The sequence below is a fragment of the Chrysochloris asiatica genome, unplaced genomic scaffold (genome assembly GCF_000296735.1).
Source record: "Chrysochloris asiatica unplaced genomic scaffold, ChrAsi1.0 scaffold00194, whole genome shotgun sequence".
Classification (NCBI taxonomy): domain Eukaryota; kingdom Metazoa; phylum Chordata; class Mammalia; order Afrosoricida; family Chrysochloridae; genus Chrysochloris; species Chrysochloris asiatica.
This window is the reverse complement of record NW_006408712.1, coordinates 3,802,001-3,817,022: the sequence shown is the minus strand read 5'-3', so window position 1 is coordinate 3,817,022 and position 15,022 is coordinate 3,802,001. Positions and strand designations below refer to the sequence as shown.

The following is a 15,022-nucleotide window of genomic DNA, read 5'->3' as shown; positions in this document are numbered from 1 at the left end:
TTATCCTAAGTCAGACCATGTCTAGTCTCTGCTACAAGGCTGTTTGTGAGAGGTCTTCCTTGACCCACCTTTATATTTAAGAGAGCAAAGTACCTACCCCCACCACCCTTATGACCTTCCCTGCTGTTAACACCAGCCACCATACTGAATAATTTATTTATTACCTGCTTGACGGGAGATGAAGGAGCCTCAGCAGGCCTGTGTACCACTCCTTGGGAGAAAGCTAAGGCTGTCTGCTCCTGTAAAGATTTATAGTCTCAGAAATGAGTTGGAATTGATTTCATGGCAGTGGGGTTGGTTTTTTTTTTTGGTGTTTTTGTTTATTTTTTTGCCCAGGAGATTGAACTTCAGGACAGAACTTTTTCTCTCCTTTGCTCCCTGCACTTATTAGTGTCAGATCTGTAGTGAATTGTCAATAAATATATTGAATTATTGAATCATGGAAGAAAATTGGTGGGGGCATTTACTTTTCACCCAACAAGCAAATTTGTGTGTGGAGGAGGGAGTGGAACAGGGAATAAAGTCATCCTTAAATTCCTCCTGTTTAGGTGAAAACTGACCTTTTCCCTTATCTATGGCCCTGGTATGGCGCTATGACTGCAAAGCCATTTGAACTGCAAGTTCGACGGTTCAAGCTTACTAGATGCTCCTCAAAAACCCTATACAGGGTCGGTATGGGTTGGAACCAACTTGACAGCACTTACCAATAACAACAGGGTACTGTAGTCCTGGTGTTGCACTGTAGGATTAGCACTCCACTGCAGTGTCAGTTTGAACTGCAAGTTCAGCAGTTCAAATCTACAGTTGCTTATTGGAAACCCTATACAGGGTTGGTGTGAGTCAGAACTGACTAGACAGCCCTTATAAACAACAACATGGCTGGAAGAGGAGTCTTGGTGTGGCTCTCTAAGATAAGCACTGGACTGTTAACCACAAGGTTGGTAGTTCAAACCCACCAGCAGCTCCTCAGAAACCCTTTACAGGGTTGCTGTGAGTTGGAACCTACTTGAAGGCACTTAACAACAACAACCTAGCTGTAAGAGTGAGCTCAGTAATGTTCTTTCCTGAGAATACAATTTCCTCAAAATCAGTCCCCTAGATTTACAGGCCAGTTTACCAACAGCTATTTAACCCATCATAGTTACAGTTTCCGGAAAGCCTCATGGGAGTATCACCATTGCGTACTAAATTTTTTGTTGAGGAATGCAGTCTACATTCTAGTCCTCTCATGAATGTTTCCACAAGTTGCATTTGTGCATTGCTGCCTACATTGCTGAATCTCTTTACCATAAAAATCTATAGCTACCCTTGTTTTATAGGCCACTTCACTGAAATCTCTAGTTACTGATGCATCTCAAGTCTCTCCCTGCTTCAAAGTCCACTCTTAGCATAGGAATCAGATCAAAGAACATACCTTCACAAAATAACTGAAACAAATCTATCATTTTTCTTTAATTTGGGAGGGCTGAACCTACCCATTGCTATCAAGTTGATTCTGACTTGTAGGGTTTCCTTTATGGAAGCAGAGAGTCACATCTTTCTCCAGTGAAGCTGCTGGTGGGTTCAAAAGAAACTTTTGGGTTGTGGCAGAGTGCTTTAACCAGTGTGCCATCAGGGTTTGGGGAGTGCAGGGTTGTGCAGAACAGTGTGTGCATTTTGGGTTTTATTTTGTCCTGAATTTCCTAAAAATTATACTTTTTAGAGCTGCATTGAATTGCCTTTTCATCTTGGCACTCAGACTCACATACTGTAAGAGAAAATGTGATTTCGGACAAAGCAAATGTGAGGAAGAGGGTGTCATCCCACTTTCTGAGATGAGGAGGCTGAGGCAGACAGTTTCTGCAAAACCAACGAAGCATTTACTGACATTGAGTCCTAGAACCGTGTTCCCTTGTGTTTAGAGAAAGAGGGAGTTTTGAGGGGCTGCCGATGCCTTAGTGTGTTCACAAGTGTGGGAGCCCCTGGAGCTATGCTTCTTGACACACGGCTGTGAGCCCAGCATTCTTCATCCCCCTCAGCCCCACCTGCTTGTGACTTTCTGATCTGGAGAAAACGCAGCTCTTGACGTACCCAAATTACATTACATTCATTCCTTTTTACTCAAAATGTCTCCATCCCCTCCCTTTTCTAAACCAATGAATGATATTAGTACAAAAGTATCAATTTCCCCATAGCAACACCTGTGATAGTTTTGTCACCATCCACTCTTTTTTGTGTGCCTTGAATTTTGCCACTTTCTTATTAAAAACTGTTCAACATTATGCCTAGTTTTCTATTTTTATCAAAATGGAATTTCTCAGCCATGCCATCAAATATTGAGCCAATGACTAACCACTGAGTTAATTGCTTTATTCTTAATTACTAGGTTCCTGACTGTCCTGCCAACCCCTCTGCTTGCTGCTTCTTGATGTATCTGTAACCAAAATAAAGCTCTTTCAGCAGCTAATCTATTCTAATCTCACTTCTTGTTGAGAGGTTTTGAACCTGCTGTAATACCCATCTGGAATACTCTTGGTCTGCTCTCTTCTATCATTAAGCATGACTTATGAAGTGTGGTTCAAAGTTTACTGAAGCCTGTATTGATTAAACCCAAACACCTGATCAGCTCCTTCACCCTGCTCTCATGATTTAGATACTTGGGGTCTAACGTGGACGTAGTAGAGTACAGAGGTTAAGAGTACGGATATTTTGCAGCCAGATTTCCTAGGTTCCACTCCCAACCTGAGGCAAGTCACTTGAACCCTTTGTGTCTCTGTTTTTTCAGTCTAAAAAACAAGAAAAAATATAGTTCCTTCTTCCTAAGGCTATTGTGCAAATTAAAAGACTTAATAACTATAGAACATTTAGAATACTATCTGCCATGTAATAAGCACTGTTTAAATGTTAACTTATACTGTTAGTTGTATCATCACTTGTTGATACAGGGGTTTTACTGATGGTAGCACTGCAGATATGCTGTTACACCTTCCCCATTAGTTAATTTTCTGTTGTATCCTGGAATGCTGGGTGAATATTGAGTTTTCCATTTCTTCTATTCCCTTCTTCCATACCTAGACCTGGAGCACAACTGCCATTTAGATTTTCCCATGAGTAGGGACCTTTCATGCTCAAAGCTGGCACTTGACACCAACAGTCAAGTCTAACACTAGGATTCTATGCCATCTCTGAGTCATCAGCATGTTTCTGGAGTCTCCAACCAACTCCAGCACCCGGCAATCAGGAGGCAGAGGTGTGTGCAACCACTTTGCCACCTTGTGGCCGTACTTGGAATTGACATCCCCAAGTGTCCTGAGCTCTGGTAGCTTACTGGTCAACGGTTCGAAACTACCAGCCATTCTGCAGGAGAAAGATGAGGCTTTCTGCTCCTGTAAAGATTTATAGCCTTGGAAACCCTGTACAGGGTCTCTATGAGTCGGAACCCATTCCCTGGCATACCACCACCAGTGTCCAGAGAGAAAGCTCTCTCTTTTCCACCCCTGACTACCTGCCATGCCTCATCCTTTGACCATTTCCTTTATGGGTAATGGCATTTGTTCCAATTATCTTGTTTCTTTGCAGCACAAATGACTCCCTTTCTTTTTTAATGGGTGAATCAAGAGATTGAAGGAAAAGCTATGAAAGCCTCCATTGGTCCACCATGACTGTGGTTGTTATTAAGCTGACCTTGCAGTTCAAACTGACCTTGTAGTCCAGTGCATTATCTTGCAGCGCCACACTAGAACTCATAGCGACCCTGTATAGTGTCTCCAAGGAGCAACTGGTGGGTTTGAACCACCAACCTTGTGGTTCATAGTCTAGTGCTGATCCTGCAGTGCTATACCACGATTACTTAAAACCCTGCAACTCTGCCCTAGACCTCTCATCTACTGCATGGAAATTCTGCTTGTGCCACAGTCATCAGAATTGCTATTGTTGTTGTTAGGTGCCATCAAGTCGCTTCCTACCCATAGCAACATTATGCACAACAGAACGAAACACTGTCTAATCCTGGGCCAACCTCACTACCGTTTCCACACGTGAGTCCATCGATGCTGCCACTTGGCCAATCCATCTCGTTGGGGGTCTTCCTCTTTTTCTCTGATTCTCCACTTTATCAAATATGATATCCTTCTCCAGCAACTGGTCCATAATCTCATAATTGCTATTAAGTACCATCAAGCGAGTTTCGACTCATAACAACCCTGTATAGCATTTTCTGGTGTGGTGCTGTAGGATAATGCACTTTATCGCAAGGTCAGCAGTTCAAACTCACCAGCCGCTCCTCAGAAACTTCATATACAGGTCGCTATGAGATGTAACTGACTTGACAGCATTTAACAATAGCATTTTCAAGACTTTAAAAAATCTGTGTAGGAACAGAAAGCCTTATCTTTCTCCTGTGGAGTGGTTGGTGGGCTTGAACCACTGACCTTGTGGTTCTTAGTCTAGTCATCGTATCAATGCTGTCTGTTCTTTAAGGCTTTTCTTACCTTTCAGAGGAAAAAATATATAGAGAGTCTTAGTGTGGCACTGTAGGATCAGCACTGGACTACTAACCACAAAGTTGACAGTTCAAATCCACCAGCTACTCCTTGTAAGCCCTATACAGAGTCACTATGAGTTGGGACCGACTCAAAGACACAACAATAATGTGCATGTGTGTTTCAGGCAGTGACATAAGCAATTCTTTGAAAGTTCCAGCTAAGGAAAGAACAGTTAAACATGAAGATCACATTTTTTTTTTAATTGTAAATTATGTGATAGTTTACATGGGACAGCATTGGCTTTACATTCATCCTATCGTATTTCATTTCATTGCAATGATTACAGCCCCCTCCATGAATCATCAAACAACCCAAGGGTACACCCTACCAGCCTGCCCCCGGCTGCCAGCACACAGCCCTTCTCCCTCCCTAAGTCCAGAGTCCCCACCCGCTCCATCTCTCCACGTTATCATATCTGCCTCCATCTCTGATGTCACTGCTTTGCTCTCTTGATGGTCCCAGGCACCTCTGCTCCTGGACTGAAAAATCAACCACTCCCCTTCTTTTGTTCCAAAACATCTACCTTTACATTTTCAGCCCTCACAGTCAGTCCTGATAGCAGTTATTCACTATTGTACCACAAGAGTCCTATCCCCATCTCCTTTCATCAGCCCCATCCAGGCAGATTGGAAACCACTCAGTGGAGATTCTACCTTCCCCCGCACCCACTGGAACTAGGCTTGTAAGCCATCATTTCTTGCCTTTGTAGCCCCCCCATTTTGGGTAGCCAGTGTCTAAGTTGCCCATCCCTGTCAACCCTGTGTACCAAGGGGGTGGGAATGATCCTTGCTGTAAAGATTTGTTCCCTCTTTTGAGATACTACATCCATATGTATAGGTCAAGTTCATCAAATTGTAGCAGATTACTCTTTTTTTCCCCCTCTTCTTTCTTCTTCTAGTTGAGTTCTGATCATCCAGCCATTGAAGCCAGGTCAAGTGGGTACTATCTGCAAGTATGGGTGTTATTGTGCATATGCCCTCACTCCTCACTTCATATCAGCTGGATACTTCACTCTCCACTCTAGTCTTCTGTGGCCATGTCACTCTTTCTGGGCCCAGGAGTCCCCAGGTCTTGCCACACTGCTGGCCAACCAGGTCTCAATCCAGGTTCACAGGAGTCTATTGAACGTGGTCGGACTTAGCTCACAACTTCTTTGCTGTTTTTCCCCAATTCCCCTTATCAGTGACCAATGTGGTCACCAGCCAGACCACAGGCCTGCTCATGTATTCCCCTTGAGTCTTAGTCTTGGAAGGGGGTTTGCCCTGAGGGGATCCGACCACTTGCCTTCATGGCTCCCTGGTGAACATCTTGCTTGTTCTTTTAGTAGTCAGTCAGGCTGCCATTATTGTTTTTGATTTTACCTGCTGGTCTTTCTTTCAAGAAATATCTTCTGTTCTTCTAGCCATTCCAGGCTGATTTGCTTGTCCTTACAATTGCAAATTTCCCACCTCAGAAGATTCTGAATGGGGTTCAGGTTTTATGCAGTGCACAGGCTCCACAGGAAGTCTCCTTCACTGGGCAAGTTCTAGCCCCATGTTAGATATTCCAATCAGTTATAGGCTGAAGACAGACTTACAAGCTTTCTATGGTGATATTTCTGGCTATTCCTTTCTCTCCCCCTCAAGTGTCTATTTTATAATGGTAGGCAAGGGAAACCAAGATTCAAAAGACAGCCAAGCATCTTAACATTATTTTCCCTCTTTTACCCATTCAAACCATGCCTCAGTCCCTGTATCCCAGAGCCCTGTTGTTCCAGGTTGTGCATAGAGAAGATCAAATTTGATGGTTTCTCATACTTTTGCCTTCCTTTCTGGAAGTCATTACTCTTTGAATGAATCATATAAAATTACTAATATTTCACCATTTTGATATATAAAAGTGAAACATTCCTACATTTCAGCCTAACATATACTTACCGGCTTGCTTTTATTTTACTGCCGTCCAGTCTACTCTCTGTTCACCAACTCTGAAATTAGACCCATATGGGAGCAGTAGGCAGTACCTCTTGCAGAAAGACAAAGCAATTCAATGCCTCTGGGTTGAATGTTATTCCTGTCTCTTAAACATCAAACCTTATCGGTTTCCTGCAAATCTAAACGGATTTTATGGCGATGTCATTTCTATGATGAAGCTTGGCAGCTCCATTGCTGGAATCACTTTATCTCTTTTAATGCAAGTTTGTTTTCTTTTTCAGTCTTCACATACAATGGTGCCAACAAGGAAACCTGTGAACGTAGCCACAGACAGTGCTCCCAGCATGCCTTCTGCACTGACTACACCACTGGCTTCTGCTGCCACTGCCAGTTCAGGTTTTACGGAAATGGGAAGCATTGTCTGCCAGAAGGTGATTGGTGCTGGCTTGGAGGGAGGTGGGGGCAGGTCTGTGTCCATTCCTGCTGCTTACTTGTTTTTTGTTGCTTCTGTAAACCTTGCTTTGTTGACTCTACAATCTTCCTGCTACTTGAATCAAAGAGCTAGCAGCTTGTAAGTGTGCAATCAAGCACATTTGAGGAGTGAACATATTTGGGCTGATTTCCTAATTTGAGGATTATCCAGGAATTTTCTTATTTTTCCCAGTTCATTAGAATCAAATTTGAGGGAAGGTGGCGGGTGGGGATGAGTCAGTTAGTATGCAAGTAAAGAGAATACAGATCTATTTTGTACATTTGGTTTGGGAATCAGTTAAATGGCTTGTGAGAGAGAGTGGGTTTGGGAGTTGCAAGTGGAATTCTTTGTGTGTTCCCACTCCCAGCCTGGGTGATGGCCAAGGATGACTGTATTTGCTATCATTTAGGGGCACCTCTCCGAGTCAATGGGAAAGTGACCGGCCACCTCCATGTGGGCCACATGCCTATACACTTCACCAACGTGGACCTGCATGCTTACATCGTGGGCAATGATGGCAGAGCATACACGGCCATCAGCCACATCCCACAGCCCGCAGCCCAGGCCCTTCTCCCCCTCACACCCATTGGAGGCCTGTTTGGCTGGCTCTTTGCATTAGAAAAACCAGGCTCAGAGAATGGCTTCAGCATCACCGGTAAGTAGGGGGTCTGTCTGTTGTTATTATTAATGCCTTCGAATTGGTTCCAACTCATAACCATCCTGTATAGGGTTTCCAAGGCTTTTTCAAATGTCTGCAGGAACAGAAAGCCTCATCTTTCTCCCAAGGAGCAGCTGGCCGGCTCAAACTGCAGACCTTAAAGTTTGAAGTCCAGTGCTTATCATTTGGAGCCACCATGCTGGGCTGATATTTAGCATTGCTTCAGTTACTCCTTGAGATGAGGCTTTCAGCTTTATCAATATGCCCTAAATGTTGCGTGAAATATACTACAAAATTATTTGTTGTTTATCTAAAATACAAATTTAACTTACATCATGTACTTTTTAACTAAGCCTGGCTGCATTTTCCTCACAGAAAACAAGTTCCTAAAAAGAGAAGTGGCATTAGGCAGGATGAATCACACTTTTTAACAACATTGTGTTGGAGATTTATGGGATCGCCAGCTGAGAGTACTTAGTCTTGGGTATCAGATCATCTCTTAGGCATCATCTCTAACAATAGTAGAAATTAGAAGGAGAAAATGTGAACTGGTCATTGTTTTAGCAAGGCCCCTCTTCATTACTTTGTTCTAAATTTTTCTCCTTTCCCAGGTGCTACTTTTACCCAGGACATGGATGTTACCTTCTACCCAGGAGAGGAGAAGGTTCATATCACTCAAATTGCTGAGGGACTTGACTCGGAGAACTATCTGAGCATCAAGACCAACATTCAAGGTCAGGTACCTTCCATCCCAGTGAATTCCACAGCCCACATTGCCCCCTACAAGGAGCTCTACCACTACTCTGACTCAGGTATGTGTAACCAGTTTTCCCATCTATTAATTGGGAATTCTAACATCTCACAAGGTTGTTGTGAAGATGACACAAATGCATACACGGAATGTCCTTAGCGTGTGGCACTTAATATGAACTTAATATTGCTTTAATTAATTTTATTCTCATTATTATTACCAAATATAGTATAAACGAGCAGAATTCTGTCTGCTATGCACAAGAATATTAATGTCTCTACCCAGTACTTTGAAATAATAACATTAATCACAACATTGTTTATAGAGATGGTTAAGAATCGTACAATTATATATGTACCATTAAAACTTCATGATGTCTGGTGTATGGAAAAAATATTGTTGGACTGTATATTTGTCCTGTAACTGAACCATGTTTCAGCTGATATTTGTAGCCTATTTTAAAAATCACAGAGAGGATTTGCAGTCAAAAATAGGAATTCATTTCATGTACTTGTCATATAAAATCTATGGGCAAAATCATTTACCATCAAGCTATCTGTTTTCACAGCTTCAGTCAGCATGGTGATAATACTTTCTCTGATGCCCTTACATGATTGATAATATTCGTATGTGTCGTCTGATGCATTCTGTGAAATACTATCTGAATGCAAGATACTGCCTCAACCACAGTCGCTGTCTTGCAGAGTTGCTGTCTTGGTATAAATTGTGTCTTTCCTTCTGGCTCTTATTGCTCCTACGGTGTGAGTGCTTGAAGCCAGGCAGGAAAGGTAGAGAAGCAAATGGGAAGCTGAGTCCTAGACTGGCAGAAAGACCCTTTCCTTTCCCTGGAACTCTTCAGACTTACTTACGTGAAAAGCAGAGAGAAGTTACCATTCTGTGCGATACAGAGAATGGATTGGTAAAAAACTTGAGAAATAGACAGGTCGACTTGAGTTCTAGCTCCACCAGATACCAGCCTCAAGACCTTAAGTTAGTTAGTTATCCTGTGTAAGCCTCTGCCCATAGGAGTGTAGTGCCTACTTTACAGAGTTGTTGTGAGGACTGAATGAGGCAATGGTGCAACTGGCACATGGGGATGTTTATTCTTTGCTTATGATGCCAGCAATTGTAGTCCCTCCTACCTGTCAGTACTTTGGTTTTGGATTTGCTCAGGTTTTAGGAATTACCTTGCAAGTATTCCAAATATACTCAGGGAATCCCCAAGGGCACCTGCTTTAAGAATTAGATGAAGATGTAACTAAACAATGATGGAAACAAGGAGGGCTAACTAAGATGGAAAAGTACAGTATGTGTATTATCACTTAGTTGAGGTTTTCTTTGTTACATGTTCATAAATGATTTCTTAAGAGTGATTATATGTCTATTTATGCAATATAATTATATTGCATAATGACTTCCTCTGGCACAGATAATAAAGACAACTGGGAGAGGAAAAAAAGAGTAACTGGAAAGTAAAACATTCCTATTTCATATTTTAAAGAGCTTACAAGATGCTGAGTGTGTGGACTTTTGCTCAAGGTCAAAATATAGAGAGAACTAGTCTTGCATTAAAATCCAAGAATGAACATCCAAAGACTAAATTTATCATGCATCAATCTCCATAAACTATTTCAAAAGTATAATTTTTTTTTATTGCATCAGTTTGTGAACTATGATCATACAACTTCTTAAAAGAATTACTGTATTAAGCACCAGCACCACCACCAACAAAACCCTGGAGAAAAATTTATCCCACATGGGATTCTATCTATCTGTCTATCTATACACTTACTCGTTGACTCACCAGTTTGCCTCTGTAATGTATCTATTGCAGCTGTAACCTCTACAAGTTCTAGAGAGTACTCCCTCACATTTGGTGACATCAGCCAAACCTGGTCCTACCGCATCCACCAGAACATCACATACCAGACCTGCAAGCATGCTTCCAGACACCAGGCCGTCCCCACCACCCAGCAGTTAACTGTGGACCGGGTCTTTGCCATGTACAGCGATGAAGAAAGAGTTCTTAGATTTGCTGTGGCAAATCAAGTTGGTCCTGTTGAAGGTACAGTTTCCCTTTTTTGTTGTTGTTTTTTGGCTATGAGTTGCATCTAAAATTGTCTCTTTATTCCTTTTTGAGTAACCTTAGAGAGATTCACAGAATTTAGTTTACTGAGTGCCAAACTGTTACATGCTGATGTACAAAGATAAAAAAGCAGTCTCTGTCCTTGAGGTGGACACAGAGGCAGAAACAGAACCTTTCAGGCAAACCCAGGAAATGAAACACAGTAGGTGAGGCTGGTTTGCAGTAATACTCAATTGTGTGTGCTAGTCTGAGATGGCATACATCTGTGAACAAGACAGCTTAACCTTGGCTCTTGTGGAGCCAAGTTAAGAGGGGGAATGATGTTGATGAGGTGTTTTTTGTGGTAAGTGTGGTGATATGAGCCTAGTCTTGAGGGTCAGGAAAGATGACCCTGAGAAGGTGACATTTTAGCCAAAACCAATGGGTAGAATTTCACAAATCAAGATGGAAAATAAAACTTATCAATGAAGAACCTACAGCAGTGAATTTTGTACATAATGGTGAATGCTTTCCCCTAAGATGAGGAACAAAGTAAGAATATCTGCTCTAAGCACTTGTATTCAATATTGTATTCGAGGTTCTAGCCACAGACGTTGGGTAAGAAAAGGAAGTAAGTGGCCTCTGGATTGGAAAGGAAAAATGAAACTCTCTCTGTTCTCAGATAACATGATCGTGTAGCTAGAAAATCCTAACAAATCCACTCAAAATTATTATTATTAAGCTTATTTAACTATTAAACTAAGACTAGCAAGATTTTGCAGTATACAAAATCAGCATAAAAATTCATCCACTTCTGTATAGTAGTAATAAGGAAAATGCAAATTAGATTAAGAAAACAATTCCATTTCAAAAGAATATAAAATACTAAAAATAAATTTAATGAAGTGTAATACACACTGAAACCTATAAAATATTTTTTGAAGAAATTAAAGACCTAAATAAATGGGAAAATGTTCCATTTTCATGGATTGGAAGATGTAATATTCTTAAGAGGTCAGTACTCCCCGATCCCTATCAAAATCCCAGATAACATCTTTGCAGAAATTGACAAGTTGATCCTAAAATTCATATAAAAACCCAAGGTTCTCCAAATCACTGAGTAATCTTAAAAAAAGAGCAAAAAATTTGGAAGACTCACTCTTTCAGATTTTAAAGCTTTACATAATCAAGACAGTGTAGAACTACTGGCATAAGAATAGACATACAAATTAGCAGAACTCAGAATCCAGAAATACTCGTAAATGCTTTCATTTACAATTGAATTGCAACATGGATGCCAGAACAATGAAGTGGAGAAAAAATTGTCTTTTTAGAAAATGGTTCTGGGATAGCTAGACAGCCACATAAAATATTGAAGTTGGACCCTTACCTTCCGTCGTATACAAACATAAACTTATGAGAGCTAAAGCTATAAAATGTTCAAAAGAAAATAGTGGAGAGCATAGTTTCATAAACTTGAATTTCATGTGGATGTGGAGAAATTGGAATGCTCATTCACAGCAGATGGGAATGTAAAATGGTGTACTCACTTTGGAAAACAGGGTAATTGTTTCTCATAATGTTAGACACAAAGTACAATTTGTTAGACACAAGGTAGCAATTCCATTTGCAGGTATATACTCAAGAGAAATGAAAACATGTGACTATACAAAAATGTATAAGTGAACATCCATAGCAATATTTTTCTTAATAACCAAAAGATGGAAACAACTCAAATGTCTATAAACTAGTGACTGGTTTATATAAATGTGGTCTGTCTAATGGAATGTTTAGCGATGAAAAGGAATGAAGTGCTGATACATGCTGCAATACAGATGAACCTTGAAAACATTAGGCCAAGCAAAGGAAGCCAGTCACAAAGGACCACATATTTTATGGCTCCATTTATATGAAATGTTCAGATTAGGAAAAGTTATAGAAACAGGAAGTAGATTAGTGGTTGCCTAGTGGTAGATAAGGAGTCTTGGCGTGGCGTTGTGATATAATATACTGGACTATAAGGTTTTGAACCGCAAGGTTGGTGGTTCAAATTTACCAGCCACTCCTCAGAAACCCTATACAGGATTGCTATGAGTTAGAACCAACTCAACGGCACTTAACAACAAAGAGGTGGATGAGATGGGAAGGAGGTGACGTAAAAGCTGTAGTGTTTCTTTTTGGAATGATGACAATGTCTTAAAATTGATTGTGATGATGGTTGCACAAATCAGTGACTATAATAAAAATGATATACTGTAATGGGTGAATTATGTATCTATATGAATTAAGTTGTAAAAAATCAAAGCACACTAAAGCTTTAAAAGCAGTAATTCTCAAATTTCAGTGAACATTCGTATGGCCTGCCAATCTTGATGAAAATGAAGATTAAAATATTCTAGGCAAGCCAGAGTATCCTGAGAGGTCAGGGAACTTAACAGACAAGAAGGGCATTTGCACTGAGTCAGTTCAAGAGGACATTATAATCTGGAAGCCAGAATGCAAGAAGTGTGTGAAGAGAAAAAGAATGTCTTTGTCAGTCAGTTTCTATATTGGTCCTGGTCAGTCCAGAACTGGCACCCCAAGAGGAGACTTTGTAACTGACGAGCGACTCTGGGCTTTATTACTGGAGCAGAGTTCTCCTTTATGCCTCCTCAGGCTCAAAGGCTCAATATGGAAGTGTCACTTAACAGCAAGATCTTAAGTAAAGAGAAGGAGGCCCCTGCTCTGGGAGGCAGAGATGACTTATAATGAGCAGTGTGAGCCTATTTGGTTTGGTTTTTAGGAAACTGGGTTCAGGGTGCAAGCAAGCATTGGGTATCTGCAGACAGGATAAATGAAAATGGCAGTTGATTTTAGAAAAACATGCAGATGTGGAAGGGAAAGATGTTATTGCAGATTTCTCAAGGACATATTTAAACAAAAACAGCTGGGGAAAATATCCTTTACCTACAAATGTCCTGGTCAGCCCTTTGCTGGTGTAAGTTTCTGATCTGTAAAAATAATATTCTTTTGTGCAACAAACTCCAGGCCATAGAGTCCCATTCAGATTCTGCAAACATTTAGGGAAATAATATACCTCTGGCTGTGTTTTTCTCAGAGACATGCAAACATGGGGCCAGAGGAAGCCAGCCAGCTAGAAAGGACCAAGAGCTATCCTAAGTACATAAATTAACTCACTTCATCTTCAAAATAATCTCTACTCCCAGTAAACCAAAACCCAGTCCCATTCTTGTTGATTCTGACCCACAGTGACAATAGACCTGCCCCACAGGGTTTCCAAGGCTCTAAGTTTTTACCGAGACAGATTACCACACCTTTCTCCCACAGAACATTTTGCGGGTTGGAATCGGACCTTTTGGTTAGTAGCCTAGTGCTTTAACCACGGTGTCACCAGGGTTCACTTTCTACCCCACCTGAAGATAGTGTTATCCTCACTTTGCAGACAGTGAGCCTGAGGGGTAGAGGTGAAGCCGTTTCCTGCGCACAGCCAGCTAGTAAGTGGTGAGCTGAGACAGATGGAGACTGCCTCGTAATTTAGACCAAATTATTTGTGAGCTTTTTATGTTTGAACTCTACTTCATCCCACCCAACAGAAAACATCAGTGTTATTTATTCTATCTCAGTAGAACAACAGAAGGGGTGAAAGGTGTATGTGGAGGGTGGGGGGCAGGAAACAAAACAGAAAAAGAACACAACAAAAATACAACCACTCGATGTGTAGCAGTATCTTCTTGTCTCTTGCTGTTTCCAGAGGGAGCTATTAGCTGGTTGGAATGTATGTAAAACAACACAGCTGGCTGTACCTGGTGTGGGAGCCGGGTGATTTCCCAGGGTTTAGAATATAATACTTTGTCTTTGCAGTGAACAACCAAAGCCTGAAGCCCATGCTGACATCCCAACACCCCCTCACTGCCACAGCCAACACCAATTGTTTGAGTTCCACATGTGGGGTGCCTGGTTTTCATGGGATCATAGAGCAAGATCTATTCATGCATCCTGTCCTTGCTCCCACTTCAGGGGTCCTTTGGGCGAGTTGCGGAGACTTTGGGCAAAGGGCCACACAGTGAAGCTGAGAGGCTGCATCCAAGAGCTGTTCCATTAAGGGAAATCACTTCTGCCCTCTTCATTAAATGAGTAAATTCGTTCCAGATCCTTTTGTTAGAATCAAACAGTTCAAGAGGGTGAAGGTGAAGTAGAAAATGTCCTATTATTTACTATATTAGGAAAGAAGCTAGCAAACTAGAGAGAATGAATAGCCAAGTGGTTTTAGAAATGTATCAAAAATGTTTTTGGGAACTAGCTTCAGCGAGTAAGCTTGGCTTCATGGGTGTGTGACCTCAGTGGCACAGAGCTCTGTACGCCAAAGGCTCATGTGCTTGGCTTAATTCTCCATGGTGCAGCCTTGAAATTCTTAATTATTTTTGAACCAGGGACCTTGCATATTCACTGTGCTGAGCTCTGCAAATTATGTAGCTGGTCCTGTCAGTGAAATGCATTTTAATTCAGTATTGTGTAATCAGCACTGCAGGATAATGCACTGGACCGCAGGTCAATTTGGCAAGTTTGAATCCACCAGCTGCTCCTCAGAAACCCTGTACATGGTTGTTAGGAGTCAGAACCCACTCAACAGAACTTAACAA

At 41.4% G+C, this 15,022-nt stretch overlaps 1 protein-coding gene across 1 annotated transcript in view; it reads left to right on the top strand.

Annotated features, from left to right (window-relative positions):
- The window catches only part of NID2 (nidogen 2 (osteonidogen)), a 118,277-nt gene that overhangs the window by 53,153 nt on the left and 50,102 nt on the right, over window positions 1-15,022 (top strand). The window contains exons 6-9 of the mRNA XM_006872369.1: window positions 6,718-6,867; window positions 7,318-7,563; window positions 8,178-8,378; window positions 10,152-10,382. Coding sequence (XP_006872431.1) covers window positions 6,718-6,867; window positions 7,318-7,563; window positions 8,178-8,378; window positions 10,152-10,382 — 828 coding nt within the window. The remainder of the gene's footprint in view (window positions 1-6,717; window positions 6,868-7,317; window positions 7,564-8,177; window positions 8,379-10,151; window positions 10,383-15,022) is intronic.